The sequence below is a fragment of the Panulirus ornatus genome, chromosome 62, assembly GCF_036320965.1.
Source record: "Panulirus ornatus isolate Po-2019 chromosome 62, ASM3632096v1, whole genome shotgun sequence".
In the NCBI taxonomy this organism is placed as follows: Eukaryota; Metazoa; Arthropoda; class Malacostraca; order Decapoda; family Palinuridae; genus Panulirus; species Panulirus ornatus.
The window spans coordinates 9,269,596-9,282,564 of record NC_092285.1 but is presented as its reverse complement, the minus strand read 5'-3'; the positions used below and the strand labels follow the sequence as shown (position 1 = coordinate 9,282,564).

The window sequence follows — 12,969 nt, the reverse complement described above, 5'->3', positions numbered from 1 at the left end:
AGAGTAAGACAATAGACGTGGAACCTTCGAGAGTAAGACAATAGACGTGGAACCTTCGAGAGTAAGACAATAGATCTGGAACCTTCGAGAGTAAGACAATAGACGTGGAACCTTCGAGAGTAAGACAATAGACGTGGAACCTTCGAGAGTAAGACAATAGACGTGGAACCTTCAAGACAATAGACGTGGAACCTCCGAGAGCAAGACAATAGATGTGGAACCTTCGAGAGTAAGACAATAGACGTGGAACGTTCAAGACAACAGACGTGGTACCATCGAGAGTAAGACGACAGACATGGAACCTTCGAGAGTAAGACAATAGACGTGGAACGTTCGAGAGTAAGACAACAGACGTGGGATATTCCAGAAGTGGACGACAGACGTAGGCAGGGCTAAGCGGTTGGCTCCCGGCGTCTCATTTCATCCTTTGATTGGCGCGCCGCTGTTGCCACGCAGGGTCGGAAACATAGAGACTCACTCCACTTCGCGGGTAATTATCCACACTTTTATCCGATCAGAAGCGGAAGCAGAGTGAGGAGGGAGGAAGGGAGGAAGGGAGGTAACTGCTACCTCGCCTGGCTATTGCAATGTGGACGTCAAGGGCGAATGTGGATCCTCGCTTGATCTCGCTACCAATGGCCATCTACGGTATTGGATTTCTTTTCCATTCTTTTCAACTTGCGAGTCCTAATCACCACTCGTATTTGATCCTTCCTGAACACTTGGGCAGGGATCCCTTGTTGTATGAGACTGAGTCATTAAACAACAGGGTTGAAAGACAGACTTACATTATTTTTGCTCGACACAAAAACAAGTAAACAATACCTGACGTCACGGGGTCCTCATTTGACTCATGTTGACGACTTGCCGACGGAAGTAGGTTTTTGGCGCCAATTTTTCCTTGGCAAAATTATATATTTCCCTCTCTTCTTCCTTGCTTAATACTAAAAGCTATATATCAGGAGAAGGGTAAATGGTGAAAAAAATCAGACCGTAACGAGCAACATATTCCACAGAAAAGGCACACAATGAAGTTTAAACCGAGGACCAGATGTTAAAGATGGGGGGAAAACTCGGCTGAGAACGAATCTAAACCGCCCACAGATGCCAGATACTTCCTTAACAGCGCCATCTATTAAACGAGTGGTGAATTAAGTTTTAGGAAGAGATACCGTTTTAATGTTATATTATTATTTACTAGTATCCATCCACTTGATCATTTATGGGTGTGACTGATCTTTCTTTGCAAATTGTGTGTATTATTTTTTCAGCTTTTTGAAATATATTAACATATATCTTCATTACTTTTATACTTTATTCTTTGTTATATACGGGTTACATTTCGGCTTATCCTCTACTATATACAGATTACATTTTGGTTAACAATTTTTTTTTCTTTCCCTCTTGATCGTCTTTTATTATCATTACCCACACAATCTTTCTCCATACTTGGTACTAATGATGCATATTACCTTTTAGGGAATGGAAAGGTGTTAACATTCTGGAATTGTGTGCGAAAACAAAGTGAAACAAATGAAAGCAAATACATCAGTTACTGAACGAGTGAAACAAAAATAATCAAAACGAATTCGAGAGAATCATCATCGAAAGTGAGTGAAATTAAGGAACCCAGAAGGAAAGAGAACTGGGATAGATTTCAAAAAAAAAAGAAATCAGAGAGATAATCTTTTTATCACGTAGACATCTTTGTGTTTTCGCCGAGTCACGTGACCCATCGTTCGGCAAGGAGGGAGGGATTTCCTCCGAAGTGATTGTGACGGGTTCGAACCCCACCCCACCCACAGTGGATGTTGTTAGTGCATGTCATGTTTTCTCCTGGTGATGCAGCGACCCCTGCGAGTGACATGACGAGCCAAGGGGACAGAAGAAGACGCAGCACCTCCTACTGCAGCAGCAGCAGCAGTAGGAGGAATCTGGGACTCAAAGCAGTTCTGCTTGTGGCAGTCCTGCTTTCCATGATGCATTCAGCGGAAGCAGTCATCATCGACTCTAAAGGTAAGAAGATTGTTCTTGACTTTACAACAGTCGTAAGCAGCGTCACGATTCTTGGCTGATCATGGCAGAAAGTAACATATTTTTTTGTCCTTTTTTTTGGAAGGGTGTGACTGGTGAGAATTACCCACTGACCATTGGCCCTGGTAGATGAATTTCCATCCCCTTCTTTCCCTGAAATGTGTCTGAATTAACCCCTTGTTTTTTTTTTCTTTTTTTAATCTACCCCAGGGTGTCTTTGCATTTAACCCCTAAGGTCTTTGAAGTGACCTCAGGGTCTTTGAACTTAACCTATGAGGTCTCTGACTTTACCTCAGGGGTCTTTGAACTTAACCTATGAGGTCTCTGACTTTACCTCAGGGTCTATGAATTTACCCCAGGGGTCTTTGAACTTAGCCTTTGAGGTCTCTGACTTTACCTCAGGGTCTTTGAACTTGGCCTTTGAGGTCTCTGACTTTACCTCAGGGTCTTTGAACTTGGCCTTTGAGGTCTCTCACTTTACCTCAGGGTCTTTGAATTTACGCCTGGGTCTATGATTTTCACCTCAGGGTCTTTGATTCTATCTCTGAGGGTCCTTGAGTGTGCGTTGATCAACAGTTCTGTTGATCACCGGACCGTTAAGAAACCAACCAACAGACCAACGGTAACGATGGGTTAAGTGGGTTAATTAATATGTAGTTTCGCCTAGAGAAGAGAGAGAGAGAGAGAGAGAGAGAGAGAGAGAGAGAGAGAGAGAGAGAGAGAGAGAGAGAGAGAGTATATAGACACAAGGAAGAGAACGTCATAATTTGACTCACTTAAGTGCCTAAAGTGAAGGGCAATTGTCATGCCTCTCTCTCTCTCTCTCTCTCTCTCTCTCTCTCTCTCTCTCTCTCTCTCTCTCTCTCTCTCAAGTGCATATGACTGTGTGGAGCAACACTTGTAGTCAATACATGAGCTCAGAATCGCCAGAAGGTGAATCAGAATACACACTCGTTCTTCAAGTCCGTGTGACTAAATCCTACTTGCAGAATCTGTTCACCGAAATCGTGTTTATTACCTTATGTTTTCGTGGGATCTCGTTCCATTTATGAGATTAGTGACAAATGACTAACTCCTTCGGTGATTCACTTCTGAGCCAGATAAAAGAGACTGTTTAGGCCTCGATTCACTTATTCAGGTCCCAATTACCTTATTGGGGTCTTGCTTTACTTATTGTGGCCACGATTCATTTACTGATACCCAGGTATTCTATGTCAATGTTGTGAATACTCATTCAAGTTCTGATATAAGGAGTCTTGAGTCACTTATCGAGGTTTCCATTCATTTTCAAACGCCCTGATTCACTTATTTTGGTCCTGACTAACTAGTTATCGTCCTAACTAGCCATCACTTATCGAATTTCTCTGTGACATAACTGAGAATGCTAAATTACGTATCACCCTCACGCGGTTATCTATCATGTAGCCATTTACCTACTTAGTTCCACATGGTTTTAAGTCCTGACTTTTGAGTCACCTTCTAGGATTCCAGGTGACTTCGACCAGTGAGCCGGCCTATCAAGGTGTGAGTCACCCAATTACGTGGGGGGGGGGGGGGGGGGGTGGTGACTCCCTACTTGCCCTCATCAAGACTTGTGACTAACAAGGGAGGGTAGAGGGTGGGGGAGAGGAGAGATGACAAACCACCCATTGTTTCACTAGCTTCTTTTTTTTCAGGTACTAACTGCTATTATAACGGTGTGTTCGTGTATGTATGTATATGTACGTTTGTATGTACGAGTGAATTTGTGGATGTGTCTTATGTACCTATGTCTGTGCATGTATATATGTGTATTGGAAAGGATCACAATTGAGCCCGCGATCAAGTATATTCCTACGAGTCCGCGGGGAAACGAAACACAATAAGTTCCCGAGTGCACTTTCGTGTAATAATCACATCATCAGGGTAGAACCAAGAAAGAAATAAAACAGTCAGGCGATATACAACGAAGAGATGCAGCTAGGACGCTATTTGGTAAACAAATGACTACCCGAACGTATATATGTACGTATTTATGTATATATGCATGTATGTATGTATGTATGTATGTATGTATGTATTAGTGCTTCCATATCTGAACATGTGAATGATTATATGTGTGTATATGTGCACAGAGGTATCAAATACCGGGGTTTCTGGTACCAATACTGGGGTTTCAGGTATGACACACTGGGGTTTCCGACACCAAATACTGGAGTTCCCGGTATCAAATAGAGGTTTCCGGCACCAAACATTGGGGTTTCCGGTGAATTAGGACGTGGCTACTTTCAACAACTATTCCAAGGCGTGAATGCAGAGGGTGTCAGCGGGAAATATGGCTCATTCATGATGCAAATACCAACACAATGTCGACCATAAATATCAAAGTGGTTAACGGGGAGGGAAAATAGTGCTTTATCAGCGCTGGACTATCACAATGATAGTGATAATAATGATAAGAAGAAGAAGAATAGGAAGAATGGTAATAATAGAAATGTTAATCATATTAGCATAAACTATTATTCTGATATGAAAATAATAATAATAATAATAATAATAATAATAAAAAAAAATAATAATAATAATAATAATAATAATAATAATAATAATAATAATAATAATAATAACAATCATTTCACTGGGGAGATAAGAGACTCGCCTTTCTCTTCGGACTGATAAGCCTTATCTACGTCTTATATCACCACGCTGTCGAACCACTGAATTACATTTTCTTATCTGGTTATACATGATGGAAGCGGAAGAGACCAACCCACAGACTTAAACTCGCATTACCAAGAGATGGGACCTGTATTTTTAGGCCATGTGTTTACCAGACCCTAAATCTGGATTCAATGTTTTTTCCTGCATGCTAAACATCTCGTTTGGTCCCATCTGATGTTTACAGTGAGTGTGAGATGTGTTAGGGACGTTCGATTACCTAAGTTGCTCACTCTTTTTAAGGTATTACCTCAGTTGCTTACTTTTTTTAAGGTATGACCTAAGTTGCTGGCTGTTGTTAAGGTATTAGGATCTTCTCTTTTAGGGATCTCAAAGGATGAAGTACAAAGGATGGGGTTTTGTTCTTTGTTATCCGTCAACACTGAAGGATAAATATTGGTTTAGAGTGTCCAGATGAACTGGTTTCATTAGCTATTGGAAAGACGTCTTTCTTTGGGGTGGCCTATGCTGAAGATGCGGGGGGGGTCTTCTCGATTTCTCTTGAGAGGTGGTGTTCCAGAGATGATGGTCTTTAGGGCGGTCAGTCTCGTGGACAGGGGGTCTTTGTTGCCTCTCTTGAGGGCTGGGGAGTGGGTCTTCGCTCGTTGTGTCCCACTGGCTATTGTGGGATGTCTGGGATGGTGGTGGTGTCCCAGTCACGTCCAGCTCTGGTTGGTTCCTTTGAAGTTGGGCGTCCCAGTATGTCCCAATATGGGTGTTGTCGCCTCCTGGTAAGGGCGGACTACTGAGCCTTCGTTGGTGTCATCCACAGAACAACCACTTGGTCTCTACGAGTGTCCAGGAGGGTGGTGATGTCCTAATGGTATTCGTGTGTGTCCTATAGCGATGTCCTTCACTGAATCCTGTCCCCTCTTCACCCATAGGGCCTCGTCGGAGAGGTCGCAGTAGACATCGTCTGTGTCTTAATAACTGACGTAGGTGTTCTACAGGTACTGTCCCTCGACTGGTCTTCCTATCTCCCTTAAAAGGGTCTGTCATCTGGTCTTCCTATCCCATTAGGGGGTCTGTCACCGGGGACGTCCCAATGGTCTTCGGTTAGTGTCCAATAGCCGTGCGTCTCCCGCTGGGTCTCGCAGCCGTGGTAAGAGGTGTCCCAGATGTCACTGAAAGGTGTTGGGCGTCTGGTGTCCCCCGGATGGGATGGGATCTTATTCCTTTCCTGTTCCTTCTTTGCAAAGATGGGAGGAGGAGGGGAGGGAGGAGTTTAATCCACCAGCTTAGTCCTAACACCACACCACCCCCAACCCCAACCCTACACCCCTGCTCCACCAGCTGACGTGCAGATGTTGGGCTCTGAGGTGCAGCCCCACAGCAGCTGATGCTCTCTCTCTCTCTCTCTCTCTCTCTCTCTCTCTCTCTCTCTCTCTCTCTCTCTCTCTCTCACCTCCTCCTCCCTCACGCTTCACCCTCCCAAACGTCCCTCTCAACACCTTCAGGGTAATGGCAACAGAATCACACCTCAACTCCATCACTGGATGTACAGATGTACGTATCTATTTCCCCTTCACTGTACACTCCTCGTACTGTGTATATATCTATGTACTGATTACATGGGAAGCCTCAGCCCACCTCTGCAACCTAATCATACATTTCACTCTCCATATACTTAGGTACAGACCCATACAGTACTATGTACCACAATACTGAACGCTTGGGAGCCCTCAAACCACCTGAAATTTCATATCAAGAAATGATTAAGCCAAACGTCCAACCCCTTGCCTGCAGGAGAGGTGGGCTACCATGATGAATGAGCATTGTCTGTAGTGTTGTGTGGCAGCTGATACAGCATGACACATACCCAGCCAAAAAGGGCTTCCTGTGCCTAACTGGAGTGGATTGGAACGCTGGTCCAGGCTCCTTTTCCTATCCTTAAGGCCTCTGTACCTGCCTGGAGTGGACTGGAACGCTGGTCCAGGCTCCTTTTCCTATCCTTAAGGCCTCTGTACCTGCCTGGAGTGGACTGGAACGCTGGTCCAGGCTCCTTTTCCTATCCTTCAGGCCTCTCTATCTCCCCGGAGCGGACTGGAACGCTGGTCTAGGTTCCTTTTCCTATCCTTAAGGCCTCTGTACCTGCCTGGAGCGGACTGGAACGCTGGTCCAGACTCCTTTTCCTATCCTTCGGACCTCTGTACCTGCCTGGAGCGGACTGGAACGCTGGTCCAGGCTCCTTTTCCTATCCTTCAGGCCTCTCTATCTCCCCGGAGCGGACTGGAACGCTGGTCTAGGTTCCTTTTCCTATCCTTAAGGCCTCTGTACCTGCCTGGAGCGGACTGGAACGTTGGTCCAGACTCCTTTTCCTATCCTTCGGACCTCTGTACCTGCCTGGAGCGGACTGGAACGCTGGTCCAGACTCCTTTTCTTATCCTTCAGACATCTGTACCTGCCTGGAGCGGACTGGAACGCTGGTCCAGGCTCCTTTTCTTATCCTTCAGACCTCTGTACCTGCCTGGAGCGGACTGGAACGCTGGTCCAGGCTCCTTTTCTTATCCTTCAGACCTCTGTACCTGCCTGGAGCGGACTGGAAGGCTGTTCCAGGCTCCTTTTCTCATCCTTCAGGCCTCTGTACCTACCTGGAGTGGACTGGAACGCTGCTCCAGGATCCTTTTCCCATCCTTTATGCCTCTGTACCTGCCTGGAGTGAACGGAAGGCTGGTTCAGGCTCCTTTTCCCATGCTTTAGGCCTCTGCACCTGCCTGGGGAGGACTGGAACACTGTTCCAGACTCCTTTTCCCATCCTTTAAGCCTCTGTATCTGCCTGGGGCGGACTGGAAGGCTGTTCCAGACTCCTTTTCCTATGCTTTAGGCCTCTGTACCTGCCTGGAGCGGACTGGAACGCTGGTCCAGGCTCCTTTTCCCATCCTTTAGGCCTCTGTACCTGCCGGGAGTAGACCGGAGTGCTGGTCCAGGTCCTCTTGTGTTCCCTAAGGTGCTCGCTTCCTCCCTGGAGACTGGACCAGCATGTCTACCTGTGTCCGCCCAAGGTTTCTTCTTCACCTCCCTACAATCTCCCCCCCGTCTGGGGGAGGACCGACACGCTGGTGCTGGTCTGAAACCTCAACCTTCTTCTGCTACTCATGATTCACCCTACGTGACTCACGGTTTCACACTAAGTGACTCACGGTTTTCATGCTGACTCACACGGGGTTTTCACGAATCTCCTTTTGTTCCCACCTCCGGAAGCCTCACGCTCTGGCCTGGTGAGCTTAATATTGTTACGTGGAGAAAGACAAAATTGAATTCTGATGTCAACATATATTCTGCTTTTTTTTTTTTTTCCCTCACCCCATTTTCCCCTAATCTTGACTTCCCATCTTCTTTCATCTTTTGTCTTCAACTCTCCTTTCACCTTCCCTCCTTCCATCTTCTCTACTCTCTCTCTCTCTCTCTCTCTCTCTCTCTCTCTCTCTCTCTCTCTCTCTCTGTCTTCTCTCTCTCTCTGTTCTTTGTGGGTTACAACGCTAAAAAAAAGGCTTCCACTATTTTTCTTTAACTATTTTATAAAGCTGTTCCCACTCGCAAATATCCTAGCTTTCTATATCTGATTAGGGCTAATCTATGGATTGGCCCTACTCTATGGATTGGGTACTTGACGAACTCACAATCAGTACGACTCTGCATGTTCGCATGAACATTCTATCATGGATGACGCAGAGAAACGAGATAACTCAAAACGAAATTACACAGATTCTGAAACCCTGCTTCGCATTTCCCATTCAGAAATATGACGACAGTGCGTGTTACTGGGTGTTACACACTCCTACACTCATCATCCCGGGTTCGAACCCTCCTAGAACATCATACCAACAACACATGCGACCCACCTACCCCCACAGCTGTCACCGCCAGAGATATATATCACGGTCATTATGGACGGGAATCTCACTGTTTTCTACTGACGTTGCGTACTTCCTGCAACACTGCCAGCAGCCGACCCGCTCTCTCTCTCTCTCTCTCTCTCTCTCTCTCTCTCTCTCTCTCTCTCTCTCTCTCTCTCTCTCTCTCTCTCTCTCCGCTTCACTGACACCCCCTTAGGGGAGGGAGGGAGGGAGGGAGGGGGTGACTCAAAGGGTGGGTGGGTGGGTGTAGGTGGTATGTGTGTGTGTGTGTGTGTGTGTGTGTGTGTGTGTGTGTGTGTGTGTGTGTGTGGGGGGGGGGGGAGGTGGGTGGAGATGTGGGAGGGAGAGGAGGGGTTGCCTCAGTGTCGACCCTTTGTTGGACAATCTAGGCCCCACCCTGGCCATTGTGACTCCCTGTCTCTCACACTCCCTCGCTGCCACAGACGGAGCCCCAAACGACAAGACAACACATACTATTTCCATGAGGTGGTGTGGTGGTGGTGGGTTCTTTCTGGCCTCCCTCCCTCCCTCTTAACCTCTCTGCCACCTTTCCTCTTTGCCTTTCCCGGGTCTTCAAGCCAAAGACCACCGCGCAGAGTCTAGAAGAGACCCTTCGGTGTGCTGTATACAGTCGCGCACTGTCGTGGTCCCCCGGTGGAGCCTGTTAACTCTCGCTTCTTCACCACTCAGACCATTTAAAACAATCTAGGTCTCCCCCGGGCGCACGAACTCCCCCCAGGGCCTGGACGCGTCATCAAGCTACCCCTTCTGATACAGTCAGTGAAGAGTAGAGAAATAAGACATAGACACGAAGGAGGAATGGCCACAAGACAATAAGGAATAGATAGAGGAACAGAGAAATAGGTATAGATACGAAGGGAGAATGGCCATAAGACACTGAGGAATAGATTGATAGACTTAGACACGAAGGGAAATGGACGTAAGACACTGAGGAATAGAGAAATAGACTTAGACACGAGAAGCAGAATGGCCATAAGACATTGAGGAATAGATTGATAGACACAGACACAAGGGGAAATGGACGTAAGACATTGAGGAACAGACGAACAGACACCGACACGACGGGGGGAGGGGGGAAATGGACACAATCACAATGTACGATGATGGCTGCTCTATGAACTTCATCCCTTTTTTTCCCCCCTTCCCATCCCTGTCCGAGCCTCACCCCCCCAACCCATTTCCCTCCCCACCACACCAAGTTCTCACTGACGGTCTTGCTATTCATAGAACTTAAGCCTTGAGCATGTGCAGCAGCGCGCCCCCCTCCACTACCTCCACTGCAAGCGAAAATGGGCGTCATGAAGATGCGACCCAGGAAATGTCACGCTACCGCGAGCATCAGTATGCAAATGAGGGAAGACGTGGAGGCACGGACAATATGCAACAGAGCATTATCTGCAAGGGGGGCCATGCATGCATGCTCTCTCTCTCTCTCTCTCTCTCTCTCTCTCTCTCTCTCTCTCTCTCTCTCTCTCTCTCGCCTCAAAACGACCCCTCCTTATCCCCCCCCCCCGTCGCACCGCACGCGTCGAGCCTCGGACGCTGACGTATGTAAGGCGTTGGGATATGTAAGGAGAACGAATTATTTTACAGTCTGGCCACCACAGTCTCGCAAAAGGAGACACGGGAACAGAAACAAGGGAAAGGAGCAGCAGAAAAATGCCAGAGTGGAAAGAGAACATTGGAAGTAACAAGAAATGTGACAAAGGCATACGACCGTGTATGGCAAGTTCTGAAGAAAAAAAAAAATTGATCACCCATTTTTTGCCAAAGACTCCAAAACCCGAGTGTCGAAAAGTGTGCTATACTCTACCATTGCCTTAAAATGTTTATATATGTGGAAGTTATGTAGGTGTGTGCGAGCTGCGGGCCGCAACAGCTTGGCTTAGCAAATAGAGACACAAGACACCAGCTTGGTCCCAGACCTCAGCTGTGGGGGTAGAAGACCTCCCAAACCATCGTAAGGTATACGTAAGGTAAGGTAAGGTGCCAGACCCCAGTTGTGGGGGTAGAAGACCTCCCAAACCATCGTAAGGTATACGTAAGGCAAGATAAGGTTCCAGACTAGCTGTGGGGGTAGAAGACCTCCCAAACCATCGTAAGGTATACGTAAGGCAAGATAAGGTTCCAGACTAGCTGTGGGGGTAGAAGACCTCCCAAACCATCGTAAGGTATATGCAAGGTAAGGTCAGGTCCCAGACCCCAGCTGTGTGGGTAGAAGACCTCCCAAACCATCGTAAGGTATACGTAAGGTAAGGTAAGGTCCCAGACCCCAGCTGTGGGGGGTAGAAGACCTCCCAAACCATCGTAAGGTATACGTAAGGTAAGGTAAGGTCCCAGACCCCAGCTGTGGGGGTAGAATACCTCCCAAACCATCGTAAGGTATACGTAAGGTAAGGTAAGGTGCCAGACCCCAGCTGTGGGGGTAGAAGACCTCCCAAACCATCGTAAGGTATACGTAAGGTAAGGTGCCAGAACCCAGCTGTGGGGGTAGAAGACCTCCCAAACCATCGTAAGGTATACGTAAGGAAAGGCCAATTCTAATTACCCTTTCCATGGTGTAACACCAAACCAGACTTGCGTCTCTTCCAAACTTGTGGAACTTCCAGCGTCCAAAGTCTGCAAAAAATAGATCAAAACCGATTTGTCTTCCAAAGTGGAATTCCAGACATCCCCCAACCCCCTTCTGGAAAATACAGAGGTTCCAGGAGAGGAGGATTTTCCAGATACCTTAATGGAATTATACGGGGGAAATCTCGGGTCCCGATCCTGCTATCCGGGCCTTTGTTTATGATCGCTCCCTTGACGCGAGCGGCTTCTACGATAACTGTTTGGTACACTTCTCTGTGGATGAGATCCCGTGAGTGATTCGCCAATTCTACTGATGGGGAAAAACGTGCATATATTGGCATATATTGTGCCTCAGGACTGAGCTAAGCGTATCTCCTAAGCTTGGGTGGAGAGAGCAAGATAATGAACCTTTCCCAAAGTGGTTTGACGAATGAAGGTGACAGGATTCGCGCAGACAAAATGCATTTCGAAGGATTCCAATCACATTCCGACGGTATTAGTTTCTTTATCATCTCCCTCATCACACGCCCTTATGTGGGGATACGTGGGTATAATACATATAACCCCCACCCCACACCCACCTCTCCCCAAACCTCCCACTATGGAGCATAATGCCTCCTAAATGACCTGTCAGTGACGTCACCTCGTTAAACCCAGAGAGAGAGAGAGAGAGAGAGAGAGAGAGAGAGAGAGAGAGAGAGAGAGAGAGAGAGAGAGAGAGAGAGAGAGAGAACAAAATAAGAACGATGGGAAGCCTTGAAGAATAACAAAAATAAACACATCACTCTAATTCACATCCATCACCGGATGACCACACTGGCAAGCACTGTGGCGGATGGTGTGCGACAACGCTACCCAGTGGTGTCAACTCCCCTCCAAAACCTCTCTCTCCTCTCTCCAGTGCCTCTCAGCTCCCTCTAATGCCTCTCCTCTCCCCTCCAATGCCTCTCAGCTCCCTCTAATGCCTCTCAACTCCCTCCAATGCCTCTCAACTCCCTCCAGTGCTTCTCATGTCCCTCCAATGCCTCTCATCTACTTCCAATGCCTTTCATCTCCCTCCAATGCCTCTCCTCTACCCTCCAATGCCTCTCATTTCCCTCCAATGCCGCTCATTTCCCTCCAATGCCTCTCATCTCTCTCCAATGCTTATCATCTTCCTCCAAAGCCTCTCTCTCCCCTTCAACTCATCAACTCTCCCCTAAAAGCCCTCTCCTCTCCCTCTAAAAGAACTATGATCTCCCCTCCAATGCCTCTCATCTCCCTCCAAAAAAATCTCCTCTCCCTCCAAGGCCTCTTTGCTCCCCTCTAAGCCTCTCCTCCCCTCAAAGTCCTTCCCCCTCCAAGACCTCCCCACTCCACCACCCCCTGCGACTTTCCTCTTCCCCGTAAGGGGCGCTCGGTTTAATATCCCTTAAGAGTGGCACTTTGATGGTCGCTATTTTACCGTGTCCGATCTAAAAGTGCCATTTTGTACGCCTTTCAGACACTTTTTTACATTTTTTTTTCCAGGGTCAAGAAAAGGTTAAACAACATGGAAGGATATTACACCTCACTTAAGGCACAAGTGAGAGTCTGAGCGAGGATATAAGTGTGTTAAAAGTGTTTAAACATCATAATAAATTCATTTCTGGCTCCAAAACTGGTTTACACCAGACAATATAATGTCTGTGAATTCTTTCTTTTTTTACAACAGACTTTCCATAGAGTAAATACATCTGTAAATAAATTCATGTCCTAACATTCTCGTGTAAGTTATGTGTTTTTTTTTTCGCTTATGTCGTAAGTATTA

The 12,969-nt window shown here is 46.9% G+C and overlaps 1 protein-coding gene and 1 long non-coding RNA gene across 10 annotated transcripts in view; one reads left to right on the top strand and one right to left on the bottom strand.

Moving 5' to 3' along the window:
- Positions 1-12,969, bottom strand: part of LOC139745785 (uncharacterized) — a 583,323-nt gene that overhangs the window by 95,603 nt on the left and 474,751 nt on the right. The window lies entirely within an intron of this gene.
- Positions 1-12,969, top strand: part of LOC139745784 (nephrin-like) — a 407,506-nt gene that overhangs the window by 15,951 nt on the left and 378,586 nt on the right. For all 9 annotated transcript variants that reach the window (XR_011711951.1, XR_011711954.1, XR_011711950.1 and 6 more), the window contains exon 2: positions 1,480-2,016. Coding sequence is in view for 4 of the 9 variants with exons in the window: in XM_071656322.1 (XP_071512423.1) it covers positions 1,809-2,016 (208 nt within the window). In the remaining 5 variants the exon portion in view is untranslated. The remainder of the gene's footprint in view (positions 1-1,479; positions 2,017-12,969) is intronic.